General features: G+C 43.2%; 1 protein-coding gene across 2 annotated transcripts in view; it reads left to right on the plus strand.

Moving 5' to 3' along the window:
- The window catches only part of LOC134574536 (gastrula zinc finger protein XlCGF26.1-like), a 229,658-nt gene extending 215,810 nt beyond the window's left edge, over positions 1-13,848 (plus strand). Inside the window, exons 2-5 of one of the 2 annotated variants that reach the window (XM_063433651.1) lie at positions 9,345-9,464; positions 11,679-11,867; positions 11,949-12,072; positions 12,212-13,848. In XM_063433651.1, coding sequence (XP_063289721.1) covers positions 9,345-9,464; positions 11,679-11,867; positions 11,949-12,072; positions 12,212-13,740 — 1,962 coding nt within the window. In that variant the 3' untranslated portion in view covers positions 13,741-13,848. The remainder of the gene's footprint in view (positions 1-9,344; positions 9,465-11,678; positions 11,868-11,948; positions 12,073-12,211) is intronic. The other variant, XM_063433652.1, reaches the window with a different exon arrangement.
- Positions 13,849-14,478: the final 630 nt, after the last annotated feature.

Here is a 14,478-nt window from a genome sequence, read left to right on the forward strand (position 1 = left end):
TGTAAAAGAAGGAAAAGCTACCATAACAAGAGGACATAGTCTCAAAAATAGAGGGACAAAGGTTTAAAAAAAAAAAAAAAAATAATATTATCAGGAAGCATTACATTACTGAGAGGGTAGTGGATACATGGAATAGCCTTCCAACTGTAGTGGTAGAGGTTAACTCAGTAGAAGTGTTTAAGCATGCGTGGGATAGGCACTTGCTGCTAGTAACAGATCTTAGAATTAATACACTATAATGCCCAAAGTCTCAATTCCTATGCATATGCAATAATAAAATATCTGGGCTTACAACAAAAATTATGTTAGTCAGTCTTTAAACTTGGCTTATTCATTTGTTAATAGTTATGCTTATAATGTTAACTGGTCAAGAAATCTTTGTTTATTAGAAACTTCTTTTAGTAAATGTTCTTTAAGATAACCCCTCTTCCATCATGTTATCAATTTTTTTTTTTTTATACAAAGTTAAAACACACTTGTTACTTATACGTGAATCGATAGCCATATATATATTCTATCTATATATATATATATATTAACCATCACTTGTCACAGACACTTTCCTGATATAGGGAAACTAATAGTAGGAGTCACGATATATATATATATATATATATATATATATATGGGCGGATATGACCTCACTAAGGGCAGAGTGAGGGCAGGAGCCAGGACTGACGTGTCTCTTTAAGGACAACCTTCTTTTGTTCTAGGGGCCATTTTCTTTTAGGGCATTTCAGCTGACAAATGAAAGCATTATACATTTAACAGCCCGTGAAGCTTTGAAATAACATGGTGCAAGAAATAAACTCGGGATTCAAACAATTTACCTACAGCCATTAATCACTTTTCCTCTTCACAATCTAACGTAACAACTTTGCATATTCCCTCTATCCACATTGCATAGTATTGCAACAAATCACACTTGCCTTTACATTTTTAACTCGTCCAAATAATTCTCTATTCCTGCATCAGATTCACTTTCCTAACCTTCGTAATCAACACTGAGCTACATCCCCGACTCCCTATCTGAGGGTCCAGGGTCCCTATCTTATACACCAGTCTTGGAGAAAATACTTTGCACCGCGAAAGGAAATACATCCTCAGAAAGGTGGAATGTAATCTTGTGAGCTAGTCTCCCACACGATCCTATCAACTTCAATTGAAATAACAAAATACACAATTAGAATATTTTCTAGCAAAAAATTCCATTGCTAAGTTCTGGATAACTCTACGGAACACAAATCTGAATCGCACTGAGTCGCAATCACGCCCCCCCCCCCTCCTCCTCCCTCCCTTGTCTCACAGAAGGCAAAAAGGGAGGGGGACTGCAAGCATGACATTTTAACCATGTCAGTGCTGGAAAGACAGTTACGTTACAATTATTGCAAAAGCAAAGAGACACAAAAACACAACATTTAATAATACTCTCAGTGAAACTCAATACAAAACCCCCACCCTCTACCAGGGTAATGGCTAACACAAAATACAAAAACAATTATTATAATATACATATATTCTTAACCCTTTGTGATCTAGTTCTTCCTCAGCCCAACCTTCCTGCTGAATAGCATTGCTACTCTGTACCAGTAAGCTTGCTTTCTTCTCTGTCAGTAATCTACCACATGAAGGCACAGCAATTTTACACACTTTAGCAATCTCTATCTTCAACTAGATCACACGCGCTAGCCAGCCCTTATTGGGCTTTTCTAACCCTGTTCCATTCCCCTCCTATACAGGCGTCCCAGATATAGGGGAAAAAGGTTTTAAACAGTGTCTACAATGGTGGACTGACACTCGAGAGGGCCCCCCCAAGTGCGTCTTCCCAAAACGTAGACTAGTCACTAATTGGAGCGAGGTGAGAAGTGTGTGACCAATCACTTCTCTCACAATAGAAATAGGAGAGGATAGTGTACATAGCTCAGGAAGTATAGAAAAGGTAAAAAATGTAAAGTGGAATTTTTGAGACAGACACAGGAGTTTGAATGACTCCTAATTAAACAAACAAAACAATAATACAATTGAAATACAGTGCATGCATCACAGTTCAAATAAAATCAACAGTAAACCTTTCCTTTACTCGTGTGCTTAGTCCAAAGTCACCTCCCTCAACCTCGTAGTGTCTCCACTACCTGCGGCCGCGGAAAACAACTGACACCGGTCCGAGTTCCGCCAGCCTCCCTCGTCACAGCAGCCCACTAATAGTGTCTGCGCTACCCTCACCCTCGTAGTGCCCCTATAAAAACCCACTTACAGGTCTCACTACCACGTGGCGATGAAGACAGCAATGCCTGCCCGAATTCATCCACCAAATATGCTAAAAAATTGGAATGGCTCCAGCTCAGCGCTCAAAGCTGGAGGGTACCACCACTCTGCAAGCAGAGTTACGTGCACAGAGAAGCTAGCTAGGCTATCAAAGTGACACAAGAAGGATCCCCAGGAAACTATGAGTCTACACAATCTCCACAGATCCAACACACCTCTTTTTCCATACAGCCCCAGCCACGAGGCTCCTAAAAGAGTAAAACAGGCAAAGAAGACCCCCAGGAACACATCCACAGGTCAACCCCCCTTTTTCCCTACAACCACAGCACCGTGGTTCCTAAAAGGAGTAAAACAGGCAACAGAAGACCCAGGCAAATCCCCTCAGGTCCACCCCCCTTTATCCCAAAAGGGGTAAAATACAAACAGATAGACAGACAAACTGAAGACCCAGGCAAATCCCCTCAGGTCCACCCCCTTTATCCCAAAAAGGGGAAAACAAGCAAAACAGAGAACCCCAGGCAAATCCCCTGCAGGTCCACCCCCCTTTATCTCAAAATGGGGAAACAGGCAAACAATTCAAACATACCCAGGCAACAGATAGACTAAAATGCAGGTAAACAAGTGAGTAACGAGACACCGGGCAAGATATTACCTGTCTTTGATGTCCTCCCGGGAAGCAGTCACAGACACGTGGACGGGTCAATCAAAGGGGCCGGAACATACCGGTGGCTCTGCAGAAGTCTCTACCGTGTACCTGGAGGTGATCAATCTCCTTTCCTACCCCCAGGATTCCCCCGTCCAACAGCATCTTCCTTAGGACGGCTCACCGGCCAGACATAGCCCGATGCCCCACGTTGGAAAGCGCCAATTGATGTAGATTAATTTAGAAATAAACAAATATGTTTAAATGTCTATCTGTTCCTGTCCAAATCTGAGATGATTAAATTGCGTATACGCAGAAGTAAGCTCACACTGACACATGGAGTTCAGGTTAAAAGCACTTCAGAAAATTTAATGCAATCTAGTTGGAAAACAGTTATGCAGACCTTTTTAAAGGCAAAATGACATCATCATTGAATATCAGATAATAACAAATAAACATCATTAATTGGATTAAATGTTATGTGACTATAACAGTGTCCACCCATCAATATTATTAATTGGATCAAAAACTAAGTGGTTAGCTTCGTGTCCACCCACCAAGAGGTGGTATTATTTTGGACACGGGTGGGGACAAGGGGGTCTTGAGCGTCATTTTACACGGTCGGTGATGTCAGATCTCGTGGTCAGGTGCAAGGTCTCTTATGAATAGAACATTTCATTACTACAGTGTTCTCATGGCCTTCAATTTATACTATGTTGCGAGTTAGGGGAAATTCAGCAGTTCCTGGGTTAGTCATATCTTTATGGAAAAATACAGTCTTTGTCTATTGTGTTAGATGTGCTGAGCAATTCTGTCATGTAATGTAGTTTTCATATGGAGAAGTCAGGTCATGAGGACAAAATGGAGGATTTGTCACAGCATCAGGTTAAAATGGAGTTAGTGCAATAATTCAATACAAGTACAATAAAGATTTTTTAATAATTCTACATCAAGATCGCCCCGACACCCCAGTGGCAGGTCACCAAGCACCTGCACTCCAAGGAGGGATGTCATGCAGGTTCTGCGCCCCCAATGAGTCCAGAGCTGTTCCGTTCCGTCGTTGCTGCCTTGGGTCAGAGCTTGGGTGCTGAAGGCCCGTGAGTCCCCCTGTGATGTGGAGCCTTTTTCCGACGCTTTCCTCTGGCTGTTTGGTGCCCCTTCTCTGCAGTCCGGCTGGTAGGTGTCGCTGTGCCATTGTGAAGGCGGTGCAGGCCCGCTCCTCGGAGCGGAGTTAGGGTGTGCACTCTGCGCCAGTCATCTGGGCAGGCCCGAGGGGTCGACTGCTGAGTGTAGGTTGATGGGTCTGTTCTCGCTGGTCAGCAGGCAAACGCTCCCGCCTTTTTGTCGAGGGTGGGCTCCAGGCCTTAGTAGTGCTTATCCGGCGGTTGCTGTGGGTTAATAGGTACTGGGTTATTTCATGCCGGCGCTCAGTGCCTACGTGGGATTCCGGAGGGTAACATCCCCGTGGAGGCCTGAAGTGCTCATGTGTGCCAGCAGGGTCGCAGTGCCGCCATCTTAGTTGCGATCTGGGATGCGTTTTAATGGCCTGTCCGGCCTCAAAAGCTTCAGTGTAGCCGGGGCCACAGGGCGTATTAAATGCGGGCCGGGATCACCCCCACCGGCCCCGAGGGGGGGAACATGGACCAGTCCGCCCAGCTGAGGGAGTCTGGCTGGATAGCTTCGGGCAGGATAGTGAGCGGAGGCCGTCCGCTTCACTCACCACCCGAGTAGGCCTCATCCAGAGGGAGCGATGCGTACCCTCCCGGGGGACTAAAACAGCAGCTGCAAGCCTCACCCCGGGTCCAGTGTCTCCACAGATGCCGGTCCACCGCGGTAGGTCGACAGGTGAATCCAATAGGTCTATATTTTAAGATTTTTAAACAAGGTTTACTGGAGCTGTAATGCCGTGCGACCGGCCAGCTCGGCGGCCAGGCCCCGCCACCCATGTGTATTTTATTTACTTGATTTTATTGTAATAAATATAGAATTTTAAAAGTCCCTATTCGACTACCTCAAACTTCTGCTTCAGCGGGAGGGGAGCCCTGAGGGTTGGGGAAACCTAGGGATTATATAGTGTCAGGAAAACTATAGTGGTCCTTTAACAATAGTGAGAAAAATGGTAAAATGTGTCACAGTATTAATAATTAACAATATCCACTTTGTAAAAAGCTATTTCTATTGGGAAGAGATTGAAGTTCTAAATATAAAACACAGGAGGAGAAGTAATCAATAATAAACCCAGTGGAATGCTGGGTAATATAATAAAGTTTATTGATAAAATAAAATGTCTGCCCCCAGGCTCCTGGTTTGGAGACACATTATGTTTCAGGCTATAAATGGGATTTTCCTGCTACTGACAGAGAGCATTGCCCTCCATACATGATATGAGCTGTAACCAGCTTTATTGACAGTTACACTCCATCTCCCAGCAACACGCTGCTTCCGTTTCCGGTCTAGAACACAACGAACAAACGGAAACTACAACTCCCGACAGGCTTTGCACTTCCGTGTGACGTAAACAGGAAGCTGTCGGCTGGTGGTGATTCTTTTGGAACGCAAACTCGGTCCACGCTAGTTTTCACTTCCGGTCTGGTTCCAGGTCAGTTTGTGTTTGATGTCAGAGCTCAGTGTTTGTATAATACACAATAATATAACATGGCTCTGACGCCATCACTGCATGACGTCACTGTGTCTGGATGGAATATATCCACCCTACCCCCCACAGCAGCACCCTACCCCCCACAGCACCACCCCACCCCCCCAGAAGTACCCCTACCACCCCAGCAGTACTCCTACTCCCCACAACAGTACCCCTACCACCCCCAGCAGTACCCCTACCCCCGCAGTACCCCTACCACCCCCAGCAGTACCCCTACCACCCCCAGCAGTACCCCTACCCCCAGCAGTACCCCTACCACCCCCAGCAGTACCCCTACCCCCCAGCAGTACCCCTACCACCCTCAGCAATACCCCTACCCCCCCCAGCAGTACCCCTACCACCATCAGCAGTACCCCTACCACCCCCAGCAGTACCCCTACCCCCCCACACACAGCACCCCTTCCCCCCACACACAGTAACCCTACCCCCCCACAGCACCCCTACCCCCCACACACAGTATCCCTACCCCCCCACAGAAGTACCCATACCCCGCCAGCAGTATCCCTACCCCCCACACAGTACCCCTACCCCCTCACAGCACCCGTCTCACACACACACACACACAGCACCCCCCCACACACACACACACAGAGCACCCCCCCCCCCCACACACACACACACGCAGCACCCCCCCACACACATCACCCCCCCACACACACACAGCACCCCCCACACACACACACACACACAGCACCCCTCATACACACACACACAGCACCCCTCATACACACACACACAGCACCCCTCATACACACATACAACACACACGCCCCCCCCCCACACACACACACACACGCCCCCCCCCCCACACACACACACGCAATTGCCGTGTTGGCACGTTAAGGAAAAAAAGTTGGCATGTATTGCGGTTTGGGCACTCGGGCTCAAAAAGGTTCGCCATCACTGCCTTAGGGTCTTTTTCAAGATCAAACAATATGTGAAATGACAGAGTTTAAATACAAAATAAAGATTAGCAACTCACCAATCTCGTGTGTGCAGCTACCCGAACCCGGAAGTGTTCCACCACCTCACGTGACTCCTGGGACGTTCGTCCGTACGCGCGTCATGGTTGCTAAGAGATGGAGTATAAACTCCGTGAAACATGCAGCGTGGTTACCAGGCAATGGAGTGTAAACTCCGTGTTTGGGAAATGTACAAACCGGGAAGCCCGTGCATAAGGAAATATAATTCAGAGGAGTTAAGAGATCTCTTAGACGAGATCATAAAGTGACAGTTAATAACAAATGAATACGAAAGCATATTCAAACGGAGGATTTCCAGTATGTTGAAAATGTATCAATGAGCCGAATGCCGAAAAGATAAATAAACTAGCAGTGAAATAAAAAAGGTGACTTGTGTGGATAAGTGAAAACGTGACAGAACACTAAAAATGGTGCAATCTGCTCGGTAAAAGGTCTCATAGCATACCTCAAAAGCGGGTAGTGATAAGCAGGATAAGTATAGAACTAAGAATAGACATATCAAGGTAGAATTTTAGAAAAAACAATATTATACAACTAAGGTCATAAGTATCGCTGCTGATAAGTCTCAAAATTAAGTATATCCATATCTGAAGAGTAGGACTATTAACTGGCTGCTGAGAATAATTCACAAAAACATGGTGAATGAAATATATTCGTTTAGTCCCTTTGGTGTAACAGTGTCTAGGCGATGTATCCAATAGGTTTCACGTTGGAGTAATAGTTTGGATCTATCTCCTCCTCTAGGACTGGATGGCACGTGGTCAATGGCCATAAATTTGAGTGTAGGAAGTCTATGGTTCAGTTGGAGAAAATGCTTGGCGACGGGTTTATCGGATTTTTGGTCTCTAAATGCAGTGGTGATGGTTGATCTATGACCACGGATCCTTTCTCGGAGAGTGAGGTCCGTTTTTCCAACATAGGAAAGACCGCACGGACAAGTGATTAGATATATTACATGATCCGTCATGCATGTGATGTGTTGAGATATAATAGTGATCATGCGTGTGTTGAGATATAATAGTGATCCCATGAATCAAGCAAACCAACTGCAAGAGATGACCGCGAGATTCCTGGCCAGAGGTTACAGCCGTGAAGTCCTTGAAAGAGCCATGGATAAAGCCAATAGACACATGACAAAGGAACCTATGGAGACTACAAGAAAAACGTCGCCTGCAACTAAGATGTACTTACCGCTAACCCTTCACACCGGTACCCCACAAATCCAAAGAGTTATGTACAAGTATTGGGGCATCTTAGGTTCTGACAAGAACCTACCATCAATTTTCTCTCAAAAACCTAATATCAGCCTAAAAAGAAACAAGAACCTGAGAGACCTGTTAGTCAAAAGTGATCCCACTTTATGTTACCAAAAACCCACAGGACCCATCAAGAAGGGCTGCTATCGTTGCAGCGGATGTGTCACTTGCAGTCACATGAATACAGGCAGTTCATTTGCCCACCCACATAGTGGCATCCGAATTCCCATTACCCAATATATCACATGCATGACGGATCATGTAATATATCTAAAACCGGGCTTCCCGGTTTGTACATTTCCCAAACACGGAGTTTACACTCCATTGCCTGGTAACCACGCTGCATGTTTCACGGAGTTTATACTCCATCTCTTAGCAACCATGACGCACGTACGGACGAACGTCCCAGGAGTCACGTGAGGTGGTGGAACACTTCCGGGTTCGGGTAGCTGCACACACGAGATTGGTGAGTTGCTAATCTTTATTTTGTATTTAAACTCTGTCATTTCACATATTGTTTGATCTTGAAAAAGACCCTAAGGGGTCGAAACGTCGATTTGAAGATTTGATGTAATTTTTTGCCACATTAAAAACACAGAAAAGAAGTCCTTTTTGAGTGCTCCGATTAATCTTTGATTATATATTTTGGACGTGGGTAGCACCAAAGGCAAAAACAAGTCATAGCTACTTAAGGGTGAGTGCCTAATTTATACCTTTATATATATATATAATATGGAAATTGTGAAAGAAACTGCTCTGTTTTACATAGACACAGTTTCCACACATACATTTTAACCATTTGCATTATATTTTTAATTAGTGCAAATATAAGATTGACTCTCTCTAAATACTCAGCTATAAGTCATATTTAAGCATATTTCTTCTTACTTACCGTAGGTCTCCAGAAGTAAAGTATACACATTCACAGAGTGTGTAAGCCGTTGGAACATCATGTATTGTATTAATCACATGAAATGTTCTACATTGTAGCGTCAAACCTGTCTGATATAACAGTATATATCGTAATGAAACCTTAAAGATTACATATGCAAAATTAATATGATTTAGGTTAAAGCCTGACTGGATTCAAATTGCTCAGCTGTGCTGTCATAGTTTATTAAAATTATATATTTAAATATAGTTTTTGTTTTTTAATCTAGAACCATTTTTCAGTTTATCTTGACCATATTATGGATAAAAAGGGCAGTCTAATCACCATAATCACTACAGCGCATTGTGGTGGTTTTAGTGCCATACATCCACTGGCACCAATTCATAATAAGACTAGGACCATGGAACCCAGGTAATTATCAAACTGTTCAAAATCAGACTATTTACAGCAGGATAGCCCTAGGATACTCATCGTGCCATAACCTCTATAGTGGTAGTCTGTAGTGTTATGGTGCCTAGACTAAACCTTTAATTTAACTGTGTGGTGTTAGCAAATTATTTATATATATATGTTTATTAATCTTCAAACACAGTTCTACCAGACCAGAACATATGTCTCGGTCATTAACGTCTATCTCTTCCACAAGGACCAGAACCCATTGTCAGATCATTGCAGTTACCCTGTGCTGATGAACATGGACTGGACTCGGATTGATGAGAAGATCTTGGATCTCACCTTGGAGATCATCTCTCTGCTTACTGGAGAGGTGAGAGATTGTAGAATTTCACACTATCAATATATATTAGAAAACAAACATTATCCTAGAAATATCCAATAAATAGAACCCGGCATCTTTTGTCTCCCTAGAATAGAGAAGTATGTTCTGAGTTCTAGGATTCCTGGATGAAAATAACTTCCATTACCAGAACAGAGTTTGCTGCCTGTGTGTGCCTTAGCTCCGGAGACATCTGTAACCTCCCTTCTAGTACTCCCGTGTATTTATACATATCTTAGAATTCCAACAGCTATCCTATTAGCCAGGCCTTACATGTTATTGCCACTGCAAGCCATGATATACACTCCATGCATTTTTCGCAGTAAAAGTTAACTAAGCTGACACGTTGCCTGGATTTGTCCACCAAATTAAATAATAATAGAGAACAATCAGTGCTGTCTATCTCTGACTTATAGTTGGCTTTTTGGTTTTGCTAATATTAAGGAAGTGACAGTTGCTCAATAAATATTGTAAGTTTTGTTATATTACACATCTAAATAAGATCCAGAAAAAAATTTCATTTTGTTTTAAGCCCTGGTGTCCCGGGAACCTGATGACATTTCAAATGGGAGCAAATATGTGAAATTCCGATCACTTGACACCTGCGACATGTAACTCCAGGCCCTGGGCATTCTTTATTTTCATGCTAGTGGCAGAGCTTCTACAAGGGAGCCCGTGGGAGGAGTCAGGACCAGGGCTGGAAGTGTATGGTCCACACCTCTGCTTAATACCACAAAAATCCCTCCATCGCAGTCTCTATACTCACTAATCATTCAGAACGCAGCCTGTTCTTCCCAGTCTACGCTCTGAGCACAGTGATCAGAAGGTGCGGTTACTATGGTCTACACCTGCTCCCTCACTGGACCACTAGGTAGTTTAACTCCTGATGAACTTCAAAGGACAGAGAACCAATGCTAGGCCACCAGGGAGTTCAGCTCCTACCCGACCACCAGGAATCATAATCCTGCTTCCTACAATAAGCTAAAAAGGAGGTGGTAAAAGACATAGTAGCAAACGAGACACCATACACAGTCATCACTTACCACACACATTATACACAGCCACACAGACACTATGGGAGGGAGGGGGGCTGGCAAAGTATGAGACACTCAGATTATTCACTAAACTGAAAATATTTGCAAATTAATTCCAAATTTAATTCCATTGGTAAAACTGGGGGGAAAAAGCCCGGACTATAGCTGAGTGACGAGATGTTTTCAGACCATCTACTTTAGCATCAGTTTATCCTTTGGATTTAAAGGGAAACTCCAGTGCCAGAAAAACGATCCGTTTTTCTGGCACCGGAGGGACCCTCTCCCTCCCACCCCCCAATCCCCGGTTACTGAAGGGGTGAAAACCCCTTCAGTCACTTACCTGGGACAGCGGGGATGTCCCTCACCGCTGTCTCCGCCTCCGCGACGCTCCTCCCAGTGATTGCGTCGGCCGGTGGGCGAGACTGATCTCGCCCACCGGCCGAGGAGACCTAATGCGCATGCGCGGAAATGCCGCGCATGCGCATTACGTCTCCCCATAGGAAAGCATTGAAAAATAATTTCAATGCTTTCCTATGGGGTTTTGAGCGACGCTGGAGGTCCTCACACAGCGTGAGGACGTCCAGCGACGCTCTAGCACAGGTTTCCTGTGCTAGAACCCAGGAAGTGACCTCTAGTGGCTGTCTAGTAGACAGCCACTAGAGGTGGAGTTAACCCTGCAATGTAATTATTGCAGTTTATAGAAAACTGCAATAATTACAGTTGCAGGGTTAAGAGTAGTGGGAGTTGGCACCCAGACCACTCCAATGAGCAGAAGTGGTCTGGGTGCCTAGAGTGTCCCTTTAATGTGTGAAAATTTGGAATTTAGTAAATGATCCTGTCAATATCCAGCACATGGCAGGGGACTCAATGCTACTAATTGACATTATTTTGTGTTGGGTCAAGCAGATTGGAATACTGCTTTAGATTCCCTTGCATAAGTACATGTTTTTTTTACATTTTCACACCTCTGGGGAGGCATTTGGTAATGGGAGGTCAGAAGTAGATTTATTTTAATCAACAAAGAAAAAAAATTGTAAATTAGATTCTAGGATCCCACAGAAGAGACGAGAACAGCATTGTAGGAACTGAGTAGAATAGTGAGAAACCCTCAGCTTAAATACTTGTGCCAAAGAAATAAAACCTGTGTATTTAGCGTATTCTTATTATTTAGGATCAGGTGGTTGCAAAAAAGTTTTGTGAGTGTGTTGATCACGACCGCTCCCACCATGTAACTGAAGGATCCTATAAAATCGAGAGCCCCAGTGCAGTGACTCCATGTTCCTCGCTGATACATGAGAGAGAGAATGACAAGAAGATCCTAGAACTGACCAATCAGATCATCCACCTGCTGACTGGAGAGGTGAGGCTGCTGGGAATGGGACATTATACAGTAAAACCAAAGGATGTGTCTGGATGGTGACTGTATCATTGTGTTTGTCAGGTTCCTATAAGGTGTGAGGATGTCACTGTCTATTTCTCCATGGAGGAGTGGGAGTATCTGGAAGGACACAAGGATCTATACGAGGATGTAATGAAGGAGAATCACCAGACCCTAATTTCACCAGGTGAGAGGATGCTAAACTTCTATAATCTTTGTGCATATCAGAGATGATTTACAAAAATGTTCATAAACCATAATGTTTTATTTACCTTTTCTTGCAATAATTTGTCCACTAATAATAAATAAAACATTTTCTCCTTTAGATAAACCTTTATCAGGTGAATATCATACTCCAGATTGTGTTCCTGAGTTTGGAAACAATGAGGAAAGTGTAGCTAAACCTAAAGATGGACCGCACTATCTGCAAACTAGCAAAGTAAGAAAAAGACTGAAAAAATATATGCCGTACATATGGGAAGAGTCTCCACCGTGTACAGAGGAAAATCACAGAGACATGGACATTTACAAAGAGACAAAATATCCATCTACTGATATTAAGAAGGAATCGGCATTACATGAAGAAGGAAATCTCACAGGTTTTGCCATCCATGCATGCACAGATAATACACAGACAGAATATTCATCTATTCTTATTAAGGAAGAATCAGCCTCGTATGAAGAAGGGAATCGCCCAGGAGTCGACATTTATAAATCCAGTCACAATTCTACTCTTTTAGATAGTGAAGATAATAGAGCTTGTTCAAATATAAATTCTATCAATTCTTGTATTGAATTAAATACACCATATCATATTGATGGTAATGTTCCTAGAAGAGACAACATAGAGGAACCATTTCAATGCTCTGAATGTGGGAAATATTTTGCCCAGGCTGCACAGCTTGCGTCACATAAAAAGTTTCACAATAAGGAAAGACCATACAAATGTACTGAGTGTTCAAAGACTTTTAAAAGAAAGCATCATCTTGTTAATCATTGGAAGATTCACACAGGAGAAAAACCATTTCAATGCACTGAATGTGGGAAAGGTTTTGCCCGGGCCACAAGTCTTGCATCACATAAACTTATTCACACAGGAGAAAAACCATTTTCATGCTCTGAATGTGGGAAAGGTTTTATCCAGGCTGCACAGCTCTCTTCACATAAAATAGTTCATAATAAGGAAAGACCTTACAAATGTACTGAATGTTCGAAGAGGTTTAAGAAAAAGAACGATCTTGTTCAACATCAGAAAATTCACACAGGAGAAAAGCCATTTAAATGCACTGAATGTGGGAAATGTTTTATTTCAAATTCGCATATGATTTCACATAAACGGATTCATACAGGCGAGAAACCATTTAAGTGTAATGAATGTGGCAAGTGTTTTACCCTAAAGCATCATCTTAATAGTCATCAAATGGTTCACATTGAAGAAAAGCCATTTAAATGCACTGAATGTGGCAAGTGTTTTACCCTAAAGCGTCATCTTATTAGTCATCAAATGGTTCACACAGGCGAAAAGCCTTTTAAATGCTCTGAATGCGGGAAAGGTTTTACTTGGAGAGCCCAGCTGATTTTACATAAATGGATTCATACAGACGAGAAACCATTTAAGTGTAATGAATGTGGCAAGTGTTTTATCCAAAAGCATCATCTTATTAGTCATCAAGTGGTTCACAGTGAAGAAAAGCCTTTTAAATGCTCTGAATGTGGGAAATGTTTTACCCGGGAAACAAGTCTTAGATCACATGAACTTATTCACACAGGAGAAAAACCATTTTCATGCTCTGAATGTGGGAAAGGTTTTACCCTGTCCGCATCTCTTATCAGACATAAAAGAATTCACAGATGATTTGAGCCATTCTTCTGTTCTGAATTAGACACTAAGGCCTATTAGATTAGAACCCATTTGGATGTACAATGTGAAGGGCACACTGTTTGTTACCAGTGTTTTGTTACATATGCAATGAATCAGGTTTGTATTGTTTTTTTTGTCCCTGCACTCTTGCTTTTTGGGTGTAAATTAAGAGAGGTGTAATGTGCTAAATATGAGAATTTTTTATGAATTGGGAGCTACTGGTTGGCAGCTGGCCGCTCTATCCAGTCAGCAGCGCTCATGCTCTGTGCTGCCTGTAACTCATTTTCAGTACCTGGATGCCTACAATATGGGCGATTTACATGCTAACTTGCTATACTTACTGCTTAAACTGCTTCCAGAGACTCCTCAATGTATGCTTTCCTGTGGTCACCTCTAAATGGGCCTCCACATTGTCGAGGTAACCACAGGAAAGCATAAATTAAGGAGTCTCTGGAAGCAGTTTAAGCTGCAAGTATTGCAAGTTATCATGTAAGTCTCCTGTTACAAACTGCCATTTGTAACTGGCCCTTTAAATGACAAATTACCCTGCTTCCCTGGGTTGTGGAGAAGCCTATTTGCCAGCCTCCTTCCTCATGACTATGGCCCCTGGGAGATTGTGCTCCTGAAAACTTATGGACTTTTATTGGGTGTGTATGGCCCTTTAAGAACTGTCTGTGGACATATTGTGACTTTGTTGATCAATGCCATATTTGTTCATTCGAACGAGGTCAG

Source organism: Pelobates fuscus, chromosome 10, assembly GCF_036172605.1.
Source record: "Pelobates fuscus isolate aPelFus1 chromosome 10, aPelFus1.pri, whole genome shotgun sequence".
Taxonomy (NCBI): domain Eukaryota; kingdom Metazoa; phylum Chordata; class Amphibia; order Anura; family Pelobatidae; genus Pelobates; species Pelobates fuscus.